The 23898-nt window shown below is 36.7% G+C and overlaps 3 protein-coding genes across 3 annotated transcripts; all 3 read left to right on the top strand.

Annotated features, from left to right (window-relative positions):
* The first annotated feature begins 3370 nt into the window (after window positions 1-3370).
* On the top strand, window positions 3371-5867 carry LOC113286130 (microtubule-associated protein RP/EB family member 1C-like). Its single transcript, XM_026534834.1, has 6 exons — window positions 3371-3586; window positions 3706-3861; window positions 3959-4068; window positions 4834-5053; window positions 5143-5256; window positions 5336-5867. The coding sequence occupies exons 1-6, from the start codon at window positions 3479-3481 to the stop codon at window positions 5612-5614; spliced, it is 987 nt and encodes a 328-aa protein (XP_026390619.1). The 5' UTR covers window positions 3371-3478; the 3' UTR covers window positions 5615-5867.
* Window positions 5868-7937: 2070 nt separating this feature from the next.
* On the top strand, window positions 7938-9548 carry LOC113289159 (probable carbohydrate esterase At4g34215). Its single transcript, XM_026538345.1, has 2 exons — window positions 7938-8629; window positions 9209-9548. The coding sequence occupies exons 1-2, from the start codon at window positions 7997-7999 to the stop codon at window positions 9404-9406; spliced, it is 831 nt and encodes a 276-aa protein (XP_026394130.1). The 5' UTR covers window positions 7938-7996; the 3' UTR covers window positions 9407-9548.
* A 38-nt stretch (window positions 9549-9586) lies between these two features.
* On the top strand, window positions 9587-10962 carry LOC113289158 (probable carbohydrate esterase At4g34215). The gene is made up of 2 exons (XM_026538344.1): window positions 9587-10392; window positions 10484-10962. Exons 1-2 carry the CDS (start codon window positions 9772-9774, stop codon window positions 10721-10723), a joined length of 861 nt encoding a protein of 286 aa, XP_026394129.1. The 5' UTR covers window positions 9587-9771; the 3' UTR covers window positions 10724-10962.
* The last annotated feature ends 12936 nt before the right edge of the window (window positions 10963-23898 follow it).

Here is a 23898-nt window from a genome sequence, read left to right as displayed (position 1 = left end):
GTTGTTTAGTACTTTTTATTATTGTCTAAGTTTATATCTTGTAAAAGAATTGACAGTAATATCAATTAATGAAAATATTTAGATTTTAAAATAGATTTCCACTTCAGATTAAGTGATATTTATTACAATTTAAACTTGCATATAACGTCAAACTACATTTTAATAAACCACAACAATAACATCAAACTAGACCGATTCCAGCGATATTATCTATGTGGAGTTCATAGCATTCAAAATGCTTAAACTCTCTTCCGGTTTCTTCAGTAAACTTGGTATGACCGTATGAGCGATGGTTTTCTGTAAAACAGATAAACAACAAGTTAAGATATTTATGATGCAGTTGATCAGTGAGACAAATGTAAGATACTCACCAGTTCTTCGTTGGATACTCCAGAATTTCTACGGTGAACCATCCACAAAACTTATGTATAATGTTTGACTTCCTTAGTGATGAATGCAATTCTTAGTTCTAGGTTCTTATTGTTTCTTATGGTTTCGTTCCGCGATGCTACAAAATGTCCCAATACTCTTTCCCAGATATAGTCATTGTTCATTGGTCTCATCATACGATGTAACAAACATCGAACAAGAGTAACATCTTCTTCCATTATAAAGACCAGTAGAGGCATTCGAGTGCAGTAACGATGTGCTTGAGATGGACATCTTTAAGAATTCTGAAACACACTTCATAACAAAAAGGTTTACCGTGAGCTTCTTCCCAGTTATCAATAGCTATTTGGATCACTTCATCTTCAGTTACACCGATGAACTTTTCTTGATCAATTTCCCTTACCAGAGCAAGAAATGGCTGGACTGCAAGACTAATAGATTTAAAATGAGCATACAATCGACGAGCATCTCGGTTTCCTGGGTTCCCCGTCAGTGAGACGAACATTGTAAAAACTTTCTCCCAAAAAGAACCGTCTTGAAAGCACATACCAACAATTACCCTATGAAGAAGAAAAATGATTTGCATATAGTTATATCCTCTTCTTCAGTAAAATTGGGACCACGATTTCTAACAGACATTTCTGCAGAGTGAGAGAAATTAAGAGTTTTAAAAAGAAAGAAGAAGAACAAGATGTGAATTTGGAGATGTGAAGAATAGAATTTATATGGTGAGAAAGAAAATCGAGCCGTTGGCGTTTGTAGTAAAATCGCGCGGCTTTACTACAACCGCTCGTTTGAATTACCAATGCCTATTTTTTTTGTAATAAATACAACACTAGGTTTCATTCTCAACCAAACCAATAGATTTCTTTCTTAATCCAATAACATCCACCATGTTTTCTACAGGCAAAGAGAAGCAAATATTATGTGTCGAAGCAAAAGAAGTTTGTCCATTATGTTTCATGGATAACCATAGTCTTATGCAATTCCCTTGGATGTATTCAAAGTGTCCGCGGGAAGGTTGTTCACGTGCCAGAATGGTGATTGAATCACAACCGGAAAAGCTCAGGTATTTACAATGTCAAGATCCCAACTGTCCAGAGGAACCACATATGCTAGATGATGCTATGAAGATTAAAGAAAAAGAAGAAGAGGAAAAGTTTGCAACACTCGGCAAAAAATTCAAACTTAAAGCCAAATTGAAGAAGAAGTTATTACACTGCAAGCATTGTGGATATGGAGATCACGAATACCAACATTGTCCACAGAGAATCAGTGGATGCTCAAAGCTCGGTTGCAAGACTTTTATGCATTTGTGCACTTCTTTTGAAGAAGACACATATGGAAGGCATTTATGGAAATGTCCTAGGTGTTTTTTGGTGGAATGGGCTGATTGAAGTTGAAGGACAAATCTATTCACTATGGTATTATGTTATTTAGTTTGTTGTTTATTTTGTGTTATTACGATTATCTTAACCAAACATGTGGCTGTCTTCACAATTGCACCATCAATATCACATTAAAACAACTACTACATAGGCGCAAATTCTCGTCGTGTGGTGGAATTCCTAGGGCAATATAGGGATCCTATCTGTTGAGCACCCTGAGAATGTTGAAACAAGCTTGGAAGTCGAAAGGACGTCCACCGTGAGATAATGCCCACATCGCTAGTGTTCTGGGTTTCACTTCATGTACAACTTCACCGTTGAGTTTATTTTTGTGATTCTCCACTAGTACAACGACGGATTCCGATACATGACGTCTAATTAAAATAAAACGATGCGACAATACGTAAGAATCACGCCCATTAATGTTCCCCGTTTCAGCGGCGAACATTCTGTAAACTTTCTCCCAAAAACAGAACGTCGATTCGGCTACATTCCTATCGACAACATATTGTGTGTGAAAAACAAAGGCTTTATAAATAGTTAAATCATCTTGTTCAGTGAATCTAACACCACGAACTCTGGGAGGAATTTTTGTAGATGATTTGAGAGTGAAGAATGTGTGAATTTGGAGTTGAAATGATGAGTATTTATAGAACTCAAAATTATAGCCGTTGGATCACAAGAGTTTTCAGCCATCCAGATTTATCCGTTGGCGGTTTTGGGAAAAATGCGGGAGGGTTCTCCAGAGACGCTGAACACAAGCGATTTTGGCTAAAACGCCAGCGTTTCTGGTTCACACGCCAGCGACTGTGCCACGACCGCCCGACCTTCCATCAAGCGCGCGCGTGTTCTTCCATCTCACTCAACAAGTCAACAAATTTCTTGGTTTGTTCATCAGTTTTTCATGTTTATTGAGTCCATAATGGGATAAAAATGAACAAATCTTTATTTTGTTGAGTCCATAGGAACTGCTTTTAGGGAACAGAACAAGGTCATTAATAGAAATATTTCATCCCTTATTAACAATTGAGATCCCAATTAGATATTATCTACCAAAAGCACGTAAATTGTTTCGTGGATCATGTGGAATGGTCAAATCTTCTGGGAGAATTGACCAAGTGGTATTGATAGGCTACGTAGAAAGTTAGAAAAAAAAAATGAGCACTAGCCGGTCCCCATGGATATGATATGGTCGGGCCACAAACTTCAAGTATGTAGCCCCTCCTATTTTTGTGACGCTTATTATAACTAAAAATCTGCCCATTCCAAATCTCTTTCAACAGGGAAAATATAGGGAAGTTAAGAAAAATAATTAGTTACAATTTCAAGTAGTTAACTAAGAGGGGCCACATGGTAGCCGCATCGCTAGCCGGTGTTGTGTGCCGCGTGTTAATATAGTTTCTCGTTTAGACCAAAACGTATTGAATATAAGGAATAGAGATCCGAACACTTGTCATCTTGCGTTAGGTCAGTGCTTTCTAGAGCCTGACAAGTTAAACGGTCAGTTTGACAATCGACAGCTCATACAGCGCCTCAGAATTTGAATTTCGTTTTTTTACAAACACAGAAAGTATCCCGCTCTACCAACATTTTTAAAACCCCATTTACTCTCTCTCTCCTAATTTCTCTTTCTCCGTCTCTCTCTTTTTTTCCTTTCAGAGAACAAACGAAGAAAGATCAAACTTCCTTTCTAGGTTATCATGGCAACCAATATAGGGATGATGGATCCTGCTTATTTTGTTGGTAGAAATGAGATCCTGGCTTGGATCAACTCTACTCTCCATCTTAATATCTCCAAAGTTGAAGAGGTAGTTTTCTTTTTTTGAACCCTAAAGCCTTAGAATGTTTTGATCTCATGTCTATTAAAATTTCCTGTTTTGATTGTTGTTGTTTATTCTGAAATTGGATGAGTTTTTGATTTATGTAGGCTGCTTCTGGAGCAATTCACTGTCAATTGATGGATTCAGTACATCCAGGGATTGTCCCTATGCACAAGGTTAATTTTGATGCAAAGAATGAGTATGATATGATCAACAATTATAAAGTTCTTCAAGATGTTTTCAATAAACTCAAGATAAACAAGGTTTGTCTGTCTCTTTTATGTATTCTTTTACTTTTGTGTTTTGATCTTGTAGGAATTTTGGGTTTACATATTTACTCTTTACTTTGGATGTGTGTAGAACATTGAGGTGAGCAAGCTGGTGAAGAAAAGACCTCTTGATAACTTAGAGTTTATGCAGTGGATGAAAAGATACTGCGATTCTGTTAATGGCGGAACTATGATGAACAGGTAATCATGTAGTCCCCTTTTATATAGGGTTAACTTACTTTCTGGGTGCTTTTTTCTTTACTAGTTGGTTGCATATTTTTGTTGTTCGATATCAGTGTTTGTACTTTTCAATTGGCTGGTTTCAAGTTTGCTAGTTAAGTTTCAATTTGCCAATTGAGTGAGTCCAAGTGATTTAATAACATTTTAAAAGCCTCAGTTGCAAAAGATATGGATTTAGAATTATTACTGAAAATGAATGTATCTTGTCAATTGGGTCTGTCAAAGTGATTCAACAATATTTTAAAAGCCATACGAAGTTGAAAGCCCCAAAAATTGGCATCAAGATCATTAGTACCTATTTGGTTGTCCCTCCATGATTAGGCTTCAGTTACAAAAGAGATGTATTCTTAGAAGTTTTGGTGTGGAGAATGAATGTCTTTAATATTAGGGAGCAGTTTACTCATGAAAACTTGTTCATCTTGGTTTGCCTTCCCAATAGGGATGATAAAGCCACTTGTTACGCGTAATTTGATTCTCAATTTTGTGTTCACTGAGCACACAAGATTCTGACTGTCTATCAATTTCTGTTTTGGAGAACCTCAGTGAATTTGAGTTCAGTTGCAATCAGTTCCCTCTTAAAAACAGTTTATATTGGTTTGCCACTCCAACAGGGATGGAGAATAGCTTATTATGCGTAATTTGATTCTCAAATTTGTGTCAATATCAACTCATTTGTGTCTGACTATCTGTGATTTCTGTTTTGGTAAACAATGAATTTGGGTTCAGTTACAATCCCTTCGAAAGAAGGGAAGCTTGTAAAGGTGGAAAGGAAGTTGGTAAGAGGACTGCACAGACCCACCAAGCGTCATCTAGACCTTCTACGGCTCCCTCCAAATCACAGTCTTCTCACAACACCCGAAGGAATGATGGATCTTCCAACAATACTAATCCAACTATTAAGGTGGCCAGACCCACCTCCAGTGACGGCCCTGCTTATGATGAAAAGGTGATATGAGCTGACTGATTGGAACTTAAGTTATAGGATGTTTCTGTGACTTTCAGATGGTTGTGAATCTAATATTAGTGTAACTGCAGATTACTGAGCTGAAACTGTCGGTGGATAGTCTTGAGAAGGAGAGGGACTTCTACTTTGCAAAGTTGAGGGACATTGAGCTTTTATGCCAGTGTCCTGAGATTGAAGACTTGCCAGTAAGTTGTTGTTTGTTTCGTAGATTATTAGTTGCTTATATAGTATCATATTGAAGTTATTTACTCCCGATACCTGCAGGTTGTTGGAGCGATACAAAGAATACTTTATGCTGCAGATGAAAGCACCTCAGTGGTGGCTGATGCTCAAGCCATGATATCTCAGCAACAGAAGCAACTTGAGCCCTTGAGTCCTATTTCAGAGGTGTCAGACGAAAAACCAAAGTCAGACACTCAGAAGAGAAAGAATATATTAACCATTGAGGTCGACAATGTTGCTAACTCAGCGTTATCACCAAGACATAGGATATCAGATGCTTCTGATGTTCACTGCAGTGGCTCTCTACTTATGTCATACTGATCAACACCCTGTAATCGGGGTTGAACTATTGTTTTCTTTCTATATAACCTTAATGGTGTGGTGAATTAGGTTCATATATGTTCATTTTGTTAGTTTGTTTTCCCATCTTGGGAAGCCATATGCCAGTTAGAGCTAGGATGTGGTTCTTCTCTGTTGTCCTTTTTTACTTGTATGTGAAACTAGTAGGTTGCTGTTATACTGAGACAACATATTTCCTATAAATTTTGCTAGTGCTGCCTATTGTTTCAACTAAGTATTCGATTTTTATGTTGTTTGGTTTACTTTCTTTGGGCAGTAATGGAATTACTTAGAGCAAATCCTATGGGTAGTGTCACCCTTTCAAATGAAAGAGTGCATTACCAATTTGAGCAGATTTGAGGCTCCTATGGGTAGCTTTTATCGCACTTTTTCCCCAAACATGTCCATGCACTCGTTCAACTGAACGAGTGGTTGGTAGTGAAACATTAGACGGGGGACGGTCCCTTGTCAAAAAAATTTGTAACTTTTTGAACTAGACGGGGGACAGTCCCCCGTTTTAGAACTTTTTTTAGTTTTTTTTTTTTTTGACTGGGGACTTTCCCCCGTTTTAGAACTTTTTTAGTTTTTGTTATTTTTGACGGGGACTTTTCCCCGTTTTAGGAGTTTTTTTAGTTTTTTTTTACGGGGCAAAGTCCCCCGTTTTAGAAGTTTTTTTTGTTTTCTTTTCTTTAACGGGAGAAAGTCTCCCGTTTAGTGTTCCCTTTCATTTTTGCCCACAGTGACTTTATTCGTTCATATGAAAGAGATAGTCTTCATTTGGGGACTACCCATAGGATATGCTCTTAGGTGAAACTGGAAATAGTACTAATTTTCTTGGAGTACATAGAGAAAGCAAGCTCAAGAGTTGTTTCCTATGAAGGCTGTTTTCCTTTTCCAAGGATTCCAAGGGAATGCCCACTGCCTCGCTGCAATCAGTGTCAATAAATTTAAATTTCTTTCTTCAATTTGGATGGATAATATAAGTTTTATGCTACACAGATTTTAACTTTAACACTCTATTGGAAAAACATCTAGATATATATATTGTTTGTCACCTTAAGACAAGAAGTTGAGTACATGTGAATCATTTTTTATATAATCTGTTATAGGGACGACATGGTTTATTAAAGGGGCGGCAGTGTGATAGTAATGTCCCTCTAGTTGGTTAGAAGATGTCCTATAGGGGGTGTAAATTAACTAGATTACCCTCTCCATTTTTTAACCTAAATCAAAGCTAAATTGAAATTTTGTTTTCTTTCTTCTTCTCTTCCCCTCCTCCCATCAACCGTAACCTCCATTAAAACTCAAAATTTCATCGTCTTCGATTAATCGACGATTCGAAAATTAATCAAGTGTTGTGTAATGACTTATATGAGGTATGTTTTGAAAACCCAGTTACGATTTGGTTTATTTTGTTCGATTTAAGTTTAATTTCTATCAAAAATTAGGGTTTTAGATGAAAATTGAAATTGAAATTTCTGGGTTTATGTGAGCTACGGTTGATTTTAACTCAATTACGAACCATAACTGGATATTTTGATGTTGTTACGGTTGGTAATAATTCAATTACCAACCGTATGTTCTTATATCTGAGAATTTTCTTCAGTTACGGTTGGTAACCATTTTAGTTTACGAACCGTAACTCAGTTACGGTTGGTATCGAGCATTTGGTTACCAACCGTAACTGAGTTACGGTTGGTATCGAGCATTTAGTTACCAACTGTAACTGGTTTTACAATTGAGTTTTCTTCAAATTTAACCAGTTACGGTTGGTAGTTCATCTTTTACGAACCGTAACTTCGATTTACGGTTGGTTATGAGCAAAATTTCAACCGTAATTAGCTCTGAAAATATTTAAAAAATAAATAAATTTTTTACGTACTTTAGATAACTTTGAGCAAAAAAAAAGCTAGTTGGGACTAATTTAGAAGTATACCCGGTCATTTTCAGGTCCTGGTTCTTCATTTTGTTGGTTAATTTCTTCAATTGATTGAGATTGACCTTCTCCTCTAAACTTTTTTTTTTTAACACTAAAAATCTGATTTTGGTTTTGATTTTGAGTTAATATAAGTGAAATTAATCATTAACACTAAACTTGATTATCATCACTAAACTAGATTATCAATTATGAGGGTTAATTTATCATTTCCAATCTTTTTTTCATAAGAGGCACCTTGAATGATCATATAACGACCCTTTTTGTCATATTAGAATGTCACCCCTCTAATAAACCATGCCACCCTATAACGGGTTACTTTTTTATGAAGTCAGATCTATTTTTTATTTTGCATATAGCCATCTGTTTTTTCCCTTTTCTTTTCTCATCATCAGTCACCAGCTCACTAGAAACAGTCAGTTGAGCAGATGGAGAGAGTTATGCTGCTGTCTTTCTCATGTTTACTGCTACTGTCTCTTGCCGGGTTAGTGAAACCAACAGAACAAGTTGTCCATGGATCTAGATCGTTGAATTCGTTCCTAGAAAAGAACATATTTGTTCTAGCTGGACAGAGTAACATGTCTGGTAGAGGAGGAGTTGTGAATCAGACATGGGACAGAATTGTTCCTCCAGAGTGTCAACCAAATCCGTCCATTCTCCGACTCAATTCACAACTCAAATGGGAGAAAGCTCGAGAACCACTCCATTTCGACATCGATGTGACTCAAACTTGTGGGATCGGTCCTGGTATGTCATTTGCTAATACCATTAGAGACTTGGATCCCAGCATTGGAATTGTCGGGTTGGTTCCATGTGCAGTTGGTGGTTATCATGGAACAAAGATAAGTGAGTGGGAACAAGGAACTTCTCTTTACAATCAGCTAATCGAACGAACAAAATCGTCGGTAAGGAAAGGCGGCAAGATTCGGGCAATTCTTTGGTTCCAAGGTGAAAGTGATACGGTTACTTCCGAAGATGCTGAAATGTACAGCAAGAAGTTGAAAAAACTCATCTTGAATTTGCGTGCTGATCTTCAATTGCTTAGGCTCCCATTCATTCAGGTTCGTACATTCTCTCATTATCCTCTTTGCTATCATTTAAGACTTTTCTCAAGGTAGAATAATCTGAGATTAAATTACTGCAGTAAAATAGTCGCATGAAGTTAAACACCGGGTCTTACAGTTGTTGTCGTCGGTGGTTCATTGGGGAAAACAATAGCATGTGAAAAGCTTTTGTTTTCTTCTAACGAGGATAACAGTTTTTAGATAGCCCCTAGACACGGATGCTACACACTGAGAATTCACCGACACTCACGGTCACGGGAATCCCATAAGGAAAAAAAAGGGTGGATTTTTGTTTTTTAGTGGACCCCACCATTTTTTGTGTCTTGCGGGGATATCATCGTGAAAAAAATCACGATGAATCTAGACTTATTGGCGCCTAAATGAGTGTAGTGGTGGGGGTATTATTCGTTATGGGTGCCTCTTTCATTGAAGTTAAGATTATTAGATGGATGTCCTCGGTGTTGAACCGAGTCGGACATCGTTTTTATCTGATCCGGTAGCCTTCAAGATTTACCAGTTTTATCAATTTTCTTCTTCATGTGAAGTTCTCATGGACATAAATGTTAATGCTCCCAGGTAGCACTAGCATCAGGTCAAGGACATTTCCTTGGAACTGTGAGGAAATCTCAGCTGGAACTAAACCTACCGAATGTCCGGTGTGTTGATGCTTATGGAGTTCCACTGTCAACAGACTACGTCCACTTGACAACACCAGCGGAAGTTCGAGTAGGCAAACTCTTAGCAAAGGCATTTCACTCCTTCAACAGCGCTTGAGACGCATCCAGGAGGCGTAGGGGTCCATTTAGTTTGGACAAACAATCTTCCTTAAATTCCAATATATCCTAAATTAAGTCATTAATTGCATCATGTATATCTTTCTGAAATTAATGAAATAGATCAGATCTCTGTGTTACCATTTATATGTCATTATTCCAAAATCCAGCTGCACAAATTTGCTTTTATATCCCCAAAATCCTAAAAATAAAAGTAAAATTAAATACCTTCCCTTTACAAAAGATTGGTTGCTTTCAGCCATGTGCAGCTGAGCTATTCAAAAAGGGTACTTCACAACCACTCAAGGAACAATTCAATCATTCAAAATTACTTTCACTTTCGCACAGAGAGAGAGAATTCAAAGAATGTTTTCTCTGTGGTACTCTCGGTTTCTGCTTCTGCTTTTGGCTTACACTGGATCTCTTTCGTCGGCAGAATTATTAGTTGGCGCCGATGGGTCAAGATCGTTGCAGGACAAGAATATATTTATTCTAGCAGGGCAGAGCAATATGGCAGGGAGAGGAGGTGTTGCTAATGATGTTTGGGACGGAGTTATTCCGGCTGAATGCGAACCAAACCAGTCAATTATCAGATTCAATTCGCACCGTAAATGGGTCGAAGCGCAAGAACCGTTGCACGTAGATATCGATTTCAATAAGACTTGTGGTGTTGGTCCTGGTATGGCATTTGCAAATACACTTTTACAGATGGATTCCAGTAATATTGGAGTTATTGGTTTGGTTCCTTGTGCTGTTGGTGGAACAAATATTAGTGAGTGGTCTCAGGGAGCTCCGTTGTATAATCTCTTCATAAGGCGCTCTAAGAAATCGTTATTGGAAGGTGGAAGGATAAGGGCTGTTCTTTGGTATCAAGGGGAAAGTGATACAGTTCATCAAAAAGATGCTGAATCTTATGGACATAATTTGAAGAAATTCATATCGAATATTCGCCAAGATCTTCATCTTCCCATGCTACCTTTCATTCAGGTAATTATAATTCTATGAGCTTAACTCCATAACTTACACAATTGTGTTGACAATTAAGATCATGATGCTCTGGGTCTTGTATTATGTTCAGGTTGCTTTGGCGTCAGGGGAAGGGCCATTCGTAGGGATTGTAAGGAAAGCTCAGCTGGAGATAGATTTACCGAATGTTTGGACCATTGATGCCGATGGACTCCCAGTCGGGCCAGATGGTTTGCATCTCACAACTGAAGCTCAAGTCCGTCTCGGACAGATGTTAGCGGAGGCGTTTTTCACGAGGACTGTTCAGCAAAGACGTCCCATCAGCAGCCATGCTTCAAAGCGAAACCGCTAGTTTCTTTGATATGTAAATTTGGAGCCCCTCATTTCACCTCCACGCCATTGAGCTGTTAAACTATTTTTGTGGGGGACATGGAATTATTCAGAATGACCAGCAATTCTTGGATTCAAAAATTAATCAAAACACTTGAAACTACCTTGAAAATAGCAAGGGAATGACACTGTTAGACAGTGGAATAACATGTCGGCTACATTGCCACTGTGGTACGGACATTTTGAATAAAATTTTGTCATTATCCCAAAATTTCCCAACAAGTTTGGAAAAATCACCGTGGAAGTGTTTAAGGTCCAGAAAATCAGTTTTAACCGACAACTACAGGCACACCTCTTTTTCTTAGAGCATCTCCAATGGATCCTCAATGTGGTTCATACGGGGACGGGGTTCAAAGACATTCTCTAGTAAAAATGTGACCCAAATTCCGAAAGTTAAAAGATTTCATCTCCAACCGGTAAGAGTTTAAGTTTGATTGAAAGTCTATTTGGAATAATCCTATTGGTTAGTATTTATATTGTTACGATGATGCTATTATGCGCCTAAACTACGCCCTAGTCTGCGCCCAGTCCAAGATGGCAGAGTGATGTGTTTCCATTTCACGTGAAGTCATGAATAATCATCTCTCTCTTCTATTTCTCTTTCTCTTATATCTATTATAAAAAGAAAGAAGCGAAAGAAAAGGAAGTTACTCTGGAATCCTTCCTCTTTTGTGCTTAGATTGACAGAATTGTTCCCATTTGATGAACGATGATTATGCAATATCCTATTCTTATGCAAAATGATGATGATGTAGAAGAAATTCAGTATCCCATTAAATGCAGTTTAGATTGGGGAAGAAAAAACATTAATGATAGAACTCCAACTCTTCTTCGTTTTTCTCGGCCATTTCCTCTTCGCAGGATTTCTTCTTCTTACTCTTGTTTTATTTTTTCTCGAAACAGCAATATTTCCCTATTCAACAAATGTTGTTATCAGGGCTTTTTGATAAAGCACTCTTACTTTTCACTTTTCACTAAAAAAAGGTCCCTGCTTTTTTGAAATTTGTTAAAGTACTCTTGCCTTGACCGTTTTATTCAAAAAAAAAGGTTAACGTCAGTTCGCAGCTGTTAATGCTTAGATGGCAGGGTCAAAATGTCTAGAAAACCCTTCCTCCTGAGTAGAGTTGGATTTTCTTGAATCACCGATATGAAACGTTGAGTCGAGTCTAGTCCCAGCCATAATGGCTCCTTCTTCTGCTGCTCCAAATCAACTCTACTTCTTCTTGTTGCCTACAACACCAACACCATGCTCTAATGTACAAACCAGTCCACCACATTCATTCACCTGCAACTCCTAGCTCTTACCATTGTTGATGGTTTTAACTTCTTCTTTTCTCACCAACTGCCGAAACTCATCTCAACATCCAGGTGCAACATTAACTTCTCTTGCTGTAACTTCTTGTATTCAAAGACATCTTATACTCCATGTAATGCAAAGCATAACCTGACTACCACCAACGGCTGCTCATTTACACACCACCAATGGATACTACATGTAATTGCACCCTTTCAACACACAATTCATCCATTAACTTCTCTTGCAGTAACTTTTTGTATTAAAAGCCATCTTGTGACTCTCACTGCATCACAAACCCATTTAGTTCAGCTAACACTTCAATAAGCAACAACAACATCCGCACAACCTAGTATTCATCTACTTCCCTTGCCAGCCTCTTCTAGACATTACAACTTCATGAAACAGCTAGCACCACAACCAATTTCTGGCAACAACCCGTTTCTCCTCTACCTCATGTCATACCTCTCTACAGTATATCCACCTCATGTAACCTAAGCATACATCTAATTAGTCGCCTGCAATATCATCTCAGGTCACCTGCATTCACCAGAACAATAGCAGCATCAACTCCATGGTTCGAACCCTTCTCTCCACATTTTCTGTAGATCTCAACCACCATCTTATCCACAACAACACCATTATCATCTTTCCTGTTTTCTAGCTCCAGTTCCTTCAATCTCATCAAATTATGCCATCATCAAATCCAACTCAAACCATGTAAAACAATCCACCAGGCAAACAACCACAAAACTTGTGTGAGACGCTTTAACCTGCAATTTCACAATCATTCACAACCCATAATCATTTAATCAAACACAGTTTTCATTATCATCAACATCATTAATTCAACTAAGTTTCAGTCTTGAAACTCCATCAAATATATCATTTTGAACCCAATTCAGCCTGCAAACTTGGGCTACAACCACCACACAAACTCGACCTGCTGATTAACCCAAACACCCAACAGAATATGTGGCATCAATAGCTCAAATTCTTCCCTTTGTCTGGTCCAAAATACCAACAGATTCGCTCTATCTTTCTTCTTCTTCACAGCTGAAACGACTTCGCATCCTCCTCTTAATCAAGTGAATTTCATGGCTTCAAGTATATCCCATATCAACATAAGATCCCCAACTTCTACTCGTTTCCCATTCACAAATTTCACCCAAAATCCACCCACTTTAACCACTTACGTCTCTTCCCCTTGTTGGCTTCAGAAGAACTCGCCCTTGATGAATCTGCCAGTTCCATGACTAGATCCTCAAACCTCATCAATTCAACACTGTAATCTGAAATCTACCCGAATTGTGTTTTTAAGAACCCTAAATCATCATCAATTTCTCCAATTTCATCCAACATCAGAACAATCATCACAACCCCATTAGTTTCTGCTTTACTCAAATCAAAATACCAAATCTCATGAAGAATATCAGAACCCTAATTTAAGAAATTCCCAAATTGAATCAATAGAAAATGAAGAAGCATCAATTCATATACAAAGTCAACTACCCACTTCATGATTTAATTTTCTTCTTGTTTTTGTGGACTAATTTCTCCACAATTTCTCGAATCCTTTACCATATTCCTTCTTTGTTGTTGTTTACATTGCAAACCCGTCGCTTATGTTCTGTTGTAGTCTTCAAAATTGATTCGTCAAACCCTAACTCATCATTAGCAGACTCGAATTGGACTTCACCAAACCCTTTCAATCTTTTTCACAATCACCGAAACCAAATCATTTATTACCAACAGATGAAGATCCACTAGCAGAATCAAACCCTAACTTTATTCTTAACATCATGCAAACCCTAACTCACGTTTAGAAAAAAGGAGTCTTTTTTGAGTTGGAGTAATTGAAAAGACGAGTTGTTGTAGTTGATATTGTCCGAGTGAAGGAGATGAGATAAGAAAAGGAAGGAAACAGTGAGAAAGATGGAGAAGAGTGAAGGAACGGTGGAGAAGCTGGAGTATAATAGGGCGTTTGAGTTTAATAGGATAGTTAAGTAATTTGACCCAGTTTTTGACTAGGTAAACGACGGTTGACTCTATTATGCGGGCCCAAGAGGTGAAAGTAAACGGTAAGGGCATTTTAGAAAGTTTGAAAAAAACGGGGGCATTAATTTTATGGATATAAAAAAACGGGGGTACTTTATCAAAATTCCCTTGTTATTATTAGCCCCAAATCCCTATTTTACCATCAATCCTTAATTAGATCCATATCCTTAAATCTAATATTCTAGATTTAGGTTCTCTGGATATAATATTATCAAATCCATAATCTTAGTCAATAATTATAACTGTGATGTTTTAAGTTTGGAAGAAAATACGACGAATAAGGAAATTGCAGAAAGAAAAAGAAAGGAACAAAAAAAGGAATCAGTTTCCTTCACTTGCATCATGTACTCTTAGGTTGATGTATATCATCTAGGTTTTCTTAAAATTTCAATAGGGTCATGTATTTTTGTGGATCATTAACCAATTTAACTTGATTGCAGCGGATTAGACTATTTTAATTTATCTTAAAATTCCTAAGTTCTTGATGCCCGAGAGAAAGAAAAATGATTTTCATGATTTTTTCTGTGTATGGAAAGAATGAATCGATGAGAGAAAAGATGGGAATAAAGAGAAGAGGAAGTAATTTGATAGAGAGAAAAGTAAATAATAATGCCACATAGGAGGTATGGAAAGAAGGAATCACGTGAGTTCGTGACATCTATGCTTTCCACATAATCTTGGGCAGAGACTAGGGCGGTGTATGGGAGTCAGAAAAGCATTTTCGTAATTATTAATCTAAAAAAATATTTTTGGTAAAACGGAATAACTAACTCGAAATAATCATATCCTTTACGAGATCCTCTAGTTTTAGAGGATCTATTAGCGGATGTCTGTCTAACTACCTGACAACTCATCCTTACAATGTCTTTTTACATTCCCGTTGGAGAAGAAATTTTGATAAAAAGTGGTTAAATCCTATATAGCCTTAAATTTAGGAAACTAAAACATCTCCGTTGGAGATGCTCTTAGTTTAAAGTTACAATACAACGGTGCTTCTAAATTAAACCGCCAAACCCAAATATACCCTTAAAAGGAGGAAAATGAGGAACCTTTTTCTGGAGAATTGTGGGTCCCAAACTGAATCATGGGACCCAGCTGAAAAGTTACTTGAGAGGTAGTTTTAGTGTTGTTTGTTTTCACAGTTCATCAAACATTTTTTGTTAAAATTAAAAGTTTTGACTGTCCAAAAACAAATTCAATGCCTAGCACAATGCCAGAGTCTATGCCCATCTAGTCTATCAAACAGGATATCTCATCATCCTAAAAAAAATCATTTCCAATTCACTTCTCTGCAAAGAAATTTCCGTTTAGGCTCCAAAAAAGAATTGTGATTAGCAAAGGAGTCAGAAAACTAACCAAGGGCCAATACAAAGAGATTTCTGGTTTTGGATGGATGAGGAAACTAATGGACAGTCTTAGTAGCTTGGGATCCTTTTGTATAAACCCACCCGCATTGGTGGTTAAGTCTTTAGGGGCCTAGTTGTCAACAACCTTGCCAATTAGGAAAACTAGCTTGCAATATCCTCTTAAATGCCTCTATTTTCTGAGTTATGGTTCTGACAATCGAATGGTTTAAAAAATGTAGATATGTTCTAGATACCAGATAACCAAGAATGTTGGAAAGTATTTTGAGCCAAATAAGGATATACTACACTTGAAGAGTTGGTAAAGGATCTGAAAAAACGGGGGTCTAACGACCACGCCCAATTTTTGGCTTAGCAATCTGTATGCACAAACTCCAATATACTTTTAAGAGAATCAACTAGACAATCAGACTCAATCTTAATAAAAGTATATCAAAGAGTTATATCTCACATTATCGATTCAATACTTACTCAAGCAAATAAAAATCTGCGAGTCTAATTGAATACAAGAGAAATCACTTGAACGGTACCAAAGACCAATGTTCAAAGATCAATCAATTTCAATCAACAACCAAAGGTTGGATTTCCCATTTGATCGATTTAACGCACAACCTGTGATATTTCAATTATATAACAAAATATAATGCGGAAAAGAAATAACACATACCCCAGAAGTTTTGTTAACGAGGAAACCGCAAATGCATAAAAACCCCGGGACCTAGTCCAGATTGAACACACACTGTATTAAGCCGCTACAAACACTAGCCTACTACAAACTAACTTCGGTCTGGACTGTAGTTGAACCCTAATCAATCTCACACTAACCCAAGGTACAGTTGCGCTCCTTACGTCTCTGATCCCAGCAGGGTACTACGCACTTGATTCCCTTAGTTGATCTCACCCACAACTAAGAGTTACTACGACCCAAAGTCGAAGACTCTAATAAACAAATCTGTATCACACAGAAAAGTCTACGGTAATAGATAAATATGTCTCCCATAGAACTACCTACGAGTTTTTGTTCCGTCTTTTGATAAATGAAGGTGAACAGGAACCAATTGATAACCCAGACTTGTATTCCCGAAGAACATCCTAAAATTATCAATCACTTCACAATAATCTTAATCGACTAGCGAAAGAAGATATTGCGGAATCACAAACGATGAGACGAAGATGTTTGTGACTTCTTTTATATCTTGCCTATCGGAGAAATCAATCTCAAGCCAATCTTACGATTGTACTCAAACACGATAGAAACAGCAAGATCAGATCATGCAACTACAGAGAAAATAGTTGGGTCTGGCTTCACAATCCCAATGAAGTCTTCAAGTCGTTAACCTACAGGGTCTCGATAGAAACCTAAGTTTAAAGGAGAATCGACTCTAGATAATACAACTAGTATCACACAGGAGGTGTGGGGATTAGGTTTCCCAGTTGCTAGAGTTCTCCTTTATATAGTCTTCAAATCAGGCTTTGCAATCTAAGTTACCTTGGTAACAAAGCATTCAATATTCACCGTTGAAAGAAAACCTGATTAGATTCAAGCTAATATCTTTTAACCGTTGGATCGAAACTAGCTTGTTACACACAAATGAAATGCACATTTATTTAGGCTTGTGTAACCGTACCTAAACATGTACATTTAGTTGGTTCACCAGTAGTTAACCAAATGGTTAGCCATATGAGCACTTTCATATCAACCATATTCATCTTAACCATAACTAGTTCAAATGACTCAAGAGAACTAGTTAGAGAGTTTTTCAATTGCTTAGATCTCATAGAATTATATAAGAGACAATCGAAGCAAAAACGATTTGATTCACTCGAATCACTTCATGAACTTTATAGCCACGGTTTGCAAGTATGCATTCCTTAGTTTATATAAGTTTAAGTACACGAATAATCGTTTTTAGAAACTAACCCACTTAAGTACGCATACAGGTACGCGGACTTAAGTACCCGGAATAAGTTTGTTTTCAGTTCACAAACTCCAGCAGAAATTCACGGGATGTGAACTTCCGACAGTATGCGTACTGGTACGCGGACTTCAGTTCCGGTTTTCTTGAGCAGCAAAGTACGCATACTTTGGTTCAAGGAATAAGGACTTACACACGTATGTGTTATCACACAATGTTTATATCCTTTCAATGTTATATTCTAAACTCTCATTTCAAGCATTGAAACATTCTTAGAGGACGTTATATAGTTGTTGTTCACAAGCTATTTTCGTCAAAGCGATTTTCAAGTAATTGAAACTAATATGACTTTCGTCACTAGTAAAGATGAACTTGGACAAAGCGAAAGCTTACCAACACATATTTCGAGAAATAGATAAGCGATATAAATTTGGCTCGAAATAGCAAATGTGTATAATCATAGTCTATATAGCAATACGACTTTTGTCTCAAGATGATCGCCATGGAGTTTCACCAGTTCCTTGAGTAATTCTTCGTCTTTGTATGATGATCGCCATGGAGTCTAGAGCTCAACTACACTTTTGATCCTAGTGCGAGACTATCTATGAGTAGACTAGAAATCAAGACTCATAGTTTTGGCAACTAAACTTGACAACAAGCTTGAGATAGCAACGCTTGCGAGTTCGACCGAGCAGTGCTCTAAAAATCTCCCCCTTTGTCAATTTTAGTGACAAAACTATCAATACATATGGAATACAAAATAAATAAATAAACTTGTGTAGCTTCTCTTCCACATGCATGATCTCCTTGGTTCTTCAACATTACTCGAAATCTTTGTCACTTCCAAGTACTCCAATAATTCCATAGGTTGTAAGTTTAGCATCATCGTTGTTGAAAATCCGTAGCTATAACAATGAGAAAACAAGAGTTCTCAATAATTGTTACACAGTGTCATAGTATTATTACACAATATCAAAGTTCAATTGTATCACAACTTTGACAACAATACTATGGTGATATGTATCACTCCCCCTTAGTCAATACTCCATATCACATGCAAGCCAATCCCCCTTATATAATGATCTGTAAACCATATGTATTTGAAGTGTGAACTACACAATAATTCTCCCCCTTTTTGTCAATAAAATTGGCAAAGGTACGAAAAGTAGTGGGATCCTAATGAAATTTCCATAAAGACATTTCATGACCAAAAGAAAGCACATTTCAACTTTTTAGATGCTATCATATAGTTGAAGCTAAATACATTCATCAAGGAGTTTATAAAGATACAAGATAACTCCTATAATATTCCACAGCCGCACTCCCCACAAAGATTTGACAATTAAGCACAAGTTCAATTAAGAACTCTCCCCCATAAATGTCATTCCTGAAAGAACAACAAGAGCGACCTTAATTTCATAAGAAAAGAAGGATTTCTTTGGACATAACAAATCACATACGAATATGAATTTGAATCCAAAATACTCAATTAAATTAACCACAAGAAAACTCATGATTAATTTAATCGGAAATGCTTAATATAAGAGAACTTATGGATCCGCACAATATATACATAAAAATATGGATCATGGAAGATCAATACTGCGGAATAGACAAGGATTCATTCTATTTTCCATCACTATTTGCACAATGACATACAATAGACATAATCTTTGTAAACAAAAGTTCATCATATCTTCCATCAATATTTGCATAATGACATAGAATAGGCTTAAAACTTTTGTAATGTCAAAAGTTCATTCATTCTTTTATCAATACTTGCATATCGACATATGAAAGACTTAACTTTTGACAAAGTACGGGACAATCATAGTTCACGGACGCAAACACACATATCCCATAATAAATTGCAATTTATAAAACCACAAAGATTAATACTGCAAAAATTATCTTCCAAACAATTTTAGAATTTAAAAAAATAAACCTAAAAACAATGAATATGAAAACGTTGGACATAGCTATGTGTAATCACAATAATGGTTATTCCAAACTCTAGTTATTCTTCTTAAAAAAACGCAGGAAATAAAATTCTCATCAGAAGATTTACTATATGTTAAGACCTTTGAAGAATTCTTTATCGTCCGCGAACTCCTTGTCGTCAACAGCCATTGGGACATAAGGTTCATGAAGATAGGAGTTAATATCAATAAACCTTCTTGACTGATGCCGAACCAGGGCCTTCTGAATCTCATGTGTCTTAAGCACAAAAGCCTTTATCTGTTGAATCTCCTTTCGTGTCTCCTTCAACACTTCAAGAACATCAGAAAACTTCTGAGAATTTGAAGGAAAAGCTCTTGGCTTCCTCACATTCCTTCTTTTTCTTTTCAATGTTGGAGGAATCGAAGATTTTTCTTTTTCCTTCATGATTGATGGATTAACAATCATATTAACATCTTTTACATCAGAAGACATGATGCTTGGAGTATCCATGAGTGTACGGGTTTGTGAGAGGAAATCACAATTTAACTCAACAAGCAGTCTCAATATAAAAGAAGTTTTTAGAGAAGGAAAAAGATATGTAGGGTTACGAGACCTTTATACACACAGGTTCGTGAACATACAACTCTCAACCCTATAAAAGGCAGAATTGTCTATTTTAACCCTCTTTTTATTGACTAAACAGAGAAGTTCTTTCCAAAATCAATTAGATGTGAAAAGAAACGTGAATTCCAGAATTTGTTTAAACAAAATAAAAAATATCAAAACAACTAAAGAATTTTCTTTTCTTAAAGCCTGAGGTGTGCAAGATCTTGTCTCTTTTTAATCGGGCACATGAGACAAGATGTACTTACCAACACAATTTAAGTTGTGCTGGGATGAACAATAATTTGTCCATCATATCCCTTTTGATCGGAATTCATAGAACCCTGTTTCTTATAGTTCATAGACCACAAATTTCTTTCCAATGGTCTTATTTTGTCCTTGGAAACTAACTTCTTAGATGAAGATAAAATCTTACATACCTCAGCGGTCTTTTGAGCAAGTTTGAGCTTGTTTGCTAATCGATTTGCTCTTCGTTGAAGTTTGTTGACATGCCTCAATTTGTGTCTATACTTGTAACACTTGGATAGTTCATGACCTTTGAGTGAACAATATGAGCACGTCAATCTTTGATATAATCCAGGCATCTGAGATGTGTAAGATGCTAGACACATAGTGGAACCTGAAATATTACACAAAGAGTTTCCAATAGGAGGGTCAATTTTATCTTCCAGATTGGTTGATTTTTCTTCTGAAAGAATATCAAGATTGATGTATGTATTGCTACAATTATCAAAATCAATATTTTCACAAAGAAGTGCAACATTTGATTTTCCTCCTTCATTAGAATCATTATTGTCAGACATTTCATCAAGAGTTGCAGCAAGACCTTTGTTCCCAGTGTATTTCTTCGATTTGGACACTCATTTGCAAAATGACCAAAACCTTTACACTTAAAGCACTGAGGCATATCCTCATCACCAGTTTCATCATTATCCCTATTTTTAGGAGGAACACGATTATGGGGTTTACCTGATGACCTGGATTTATCTCTAGAGAACCGTTTACTTCTCTTCAAAAGAAGATCCCTAAACTGTTCGTGATCAACGAGACTGACTTGTCAAGATCTTTATCTGATGAATCAGCCTCAGAAAGATTATCTTCAGAGATGCAAACACTTTTACTTTTATCAAGTAATTTAGTGTTCTTTAGTGCTTTGAAAGCAACATCCTTACTAGACTTGGACGTATGCTCATGATCAAAGATCTTTAACTTCCCAACCAGAGTATTTCTGGATAGCGTTGCGAGATTATTTCCTTCAACGATGGCATGCTTCTTAGAATCGTATCTACATGGCAGCAATCTGAGAATTTTCATCACAATGTACTTTTCAGGAATAGTCTTACCCAATGCAAAACATGCATTAAAAATTCCAGACACTTTGTGATTAAACTCATCAAATGATTCTTCATCTACCATACGAAGGTTTTCCCTATCATAATTAAGGTTTTGAAGCATGGATTCTTTCTCACTGGTATTTCCTTCAAATACGATTTCTAAGATATCCCAGGCTTCTTTAGAATTTGTGCACGTAGTCACATGGTGCTGAAGATCTGGGTTAGTGGCATGTATGATAGCATTTAATCCGTTAGAGTTTTGCTTTGCAGCAAGGATTTCTTCCGGACTATATCTACCAATATCCTTAGGTATAGATGTATCGCCTTCTGTATTAACCGAAGGATCATATCCATTAACAACACGTACCCATGTTTGAAAATCACGAGATTGAAGAAAAGCACGCATAGCAATTTTCCACCATAAGTAGTTTGAGCCATCGAAGACTGGTGCTACGTTTATGGAGATAAAATTCCTGTCTATAGAGTCAGATCTCTACAAACATAGACTTATAAGGTCTTTAAACGTGTTTGCCTGCTCTGATACCAATTGAAAAATCGGGGGTCTAACAACTACACCCAATATTTCGTTTAGCAATCTGTATAGATAAAATCCAATATACTTTTAAGAGAATCAACTAGACAGTCAGGCTCAATCTTAATAAAAGTATATCAAAGAGTTATATCTCACTTTCTCGATTCAATACTTACTCAAACAAATAAAAATCTGCGAGTATAATTGAATACAAGAGAAATCACTTGAATGGTACCAAAGACAGATGCTCAAGGATCAATAAATTTCAATCAACAAACAAAATTTGGATTTCCCAATTGATCGATTCAACGCACAACCTGTGATATTTCAATTATATAATAAAATATAATGCGGAAAAGAAATAACACAGACACCAGAAGTTTTGTTAACGAGGAAACCGCAAATGCAGAAAACCCTGGGACCTAGTCCAGATTGAACACACACTGTATTAAGCCGCTACAGACACTAACCTACTACAAACTAACTTCGGTCTGGATTGTAGTTGAACCCCAATCAATCTCACACTGATCCAAGGTACAGTTGCGCTCTTTACGTCTCTGATCCCAGCAGGATACTACGCACTTTATTCCCTTAGCTGATCTCACCCACAACTAAGAGTTGCTACGACCCAAAGTCGAAGACTTTAATAAAAAAAATTGTATCACACAGAAAAGTCTACGATAATAGATAACGTGTCTCCCACAGAAATACCTATGAGTTTTTGTTTTGTCTTTTGATAAATCAATGTGAATAGGAACCAATTGATAACCCGGACTTATATTCCCGAAGAACAGCCTAGAATTATCAATCACCTCACAATATTCTTAATCGATTAGCGAAAGAAGATATTGCGGAATCATAAACGATGGGAAGAAGATGTTTGTGACTCCTTTTATATCTTTCCTATCAAAGAAATCAATCTCAAGACAATCTTACGATTGTACTCAAACATGATAGAAACAACAAGATCAGATCAGGCAACTACAGAGAAAATAGTTGGGTCTGGCTTCACAATCCCAAATGAAGTCTTCAAGTCGTTAACCTACAGGGTCTCGATAGAACACTAAGGTTAAAGGAGAATCGAATCTAGCTAATACAACCAGTATCACACAGGAGGTGTGGGGATTAGGTTTCCCAGTTGCTAGAGTTCCCCTTTATATAGTCTTCAAATCATGGTTTGCAATTTAAGTTACCTTGGGAACAAAGCATTCAATATTCGCCATTAGATGAAAACCTAATTAGATTCAAACTAATATCTTTCAACCGTTAGTTTAAAACTAGCTTATTACACACAAATGAAATGCATGTTTATTTAGGTTTGTGTAACCGTACCTAAACATGTAACTTAGTTGGTTCAACAGTAGTTAACCAAATGGTTAGCCATATGATCACTTTCATATCAACCATATTCATCTTAACCATAAATAGTTCAAATGACTCAAGAGAACTAGTTAGAGAGTTGTTCAATTGCTTATATTTCATAGAAGTATATAAGACACAATCAAAGCAAAAACGATTTGATTCACTCGAATCAATTCATGAACTGTATAGCTATGCATTCTTTAGTTTATATAAGTTTAAGTACACGAATAATCATTTTTAGAAACTAACCCACTTAAGTACGCATACAGATACTCGGAGTTAAGTACCCGGAATAAGTTTGTTTTCAGTTCACAAACTACAGCAGAAATTCACGGGATGTGAACTTACGACAATACGCGTACTGGTACGCGGACTTCAGTTCCGGTTTTCCTGAGCAGCAAAGTACGCATAATTTGGTTCAAGGAATAAGGACTTACAAACGTATGAGTTATCACACAATGTTCATATTCTTTCAAGGTTATATTCTAAACTCTCATTTCAATCACTGAAACATTCTTAGAGGATGTTATATAATTGTTGTTCACAAGCTATTTTTCGTCAAAGCGATTTTCAAGTAATTGAAACTAATATGACTTTCGTCACTAGTAAAGATGAACTTGTCCAAAGAGAAAACTTACCAACACATATTTCGAGAAATAGATAAGCGAGATAATCTCGGCTCGAAATAGAAAATGTGTATAATGATCGTCTA

The sequence above is a fragment of the Papaver somniferum genome, chromosome 6, assembly GCF_003573695.1.
Source record: "Papaver somniferum cultivar HN1 chromosome 6, ASM357369v1, whole genome shotgun sequence".
NCBI lineage: Eukaryota > Viridiplantae > Streptophyta > Magnoliopsida > Ranunculales > Papaveraceae > Papaver > Papaver somniferum.
This window is presented reverse-complemented; position numbering and strand designations above follow the sequence as displayed.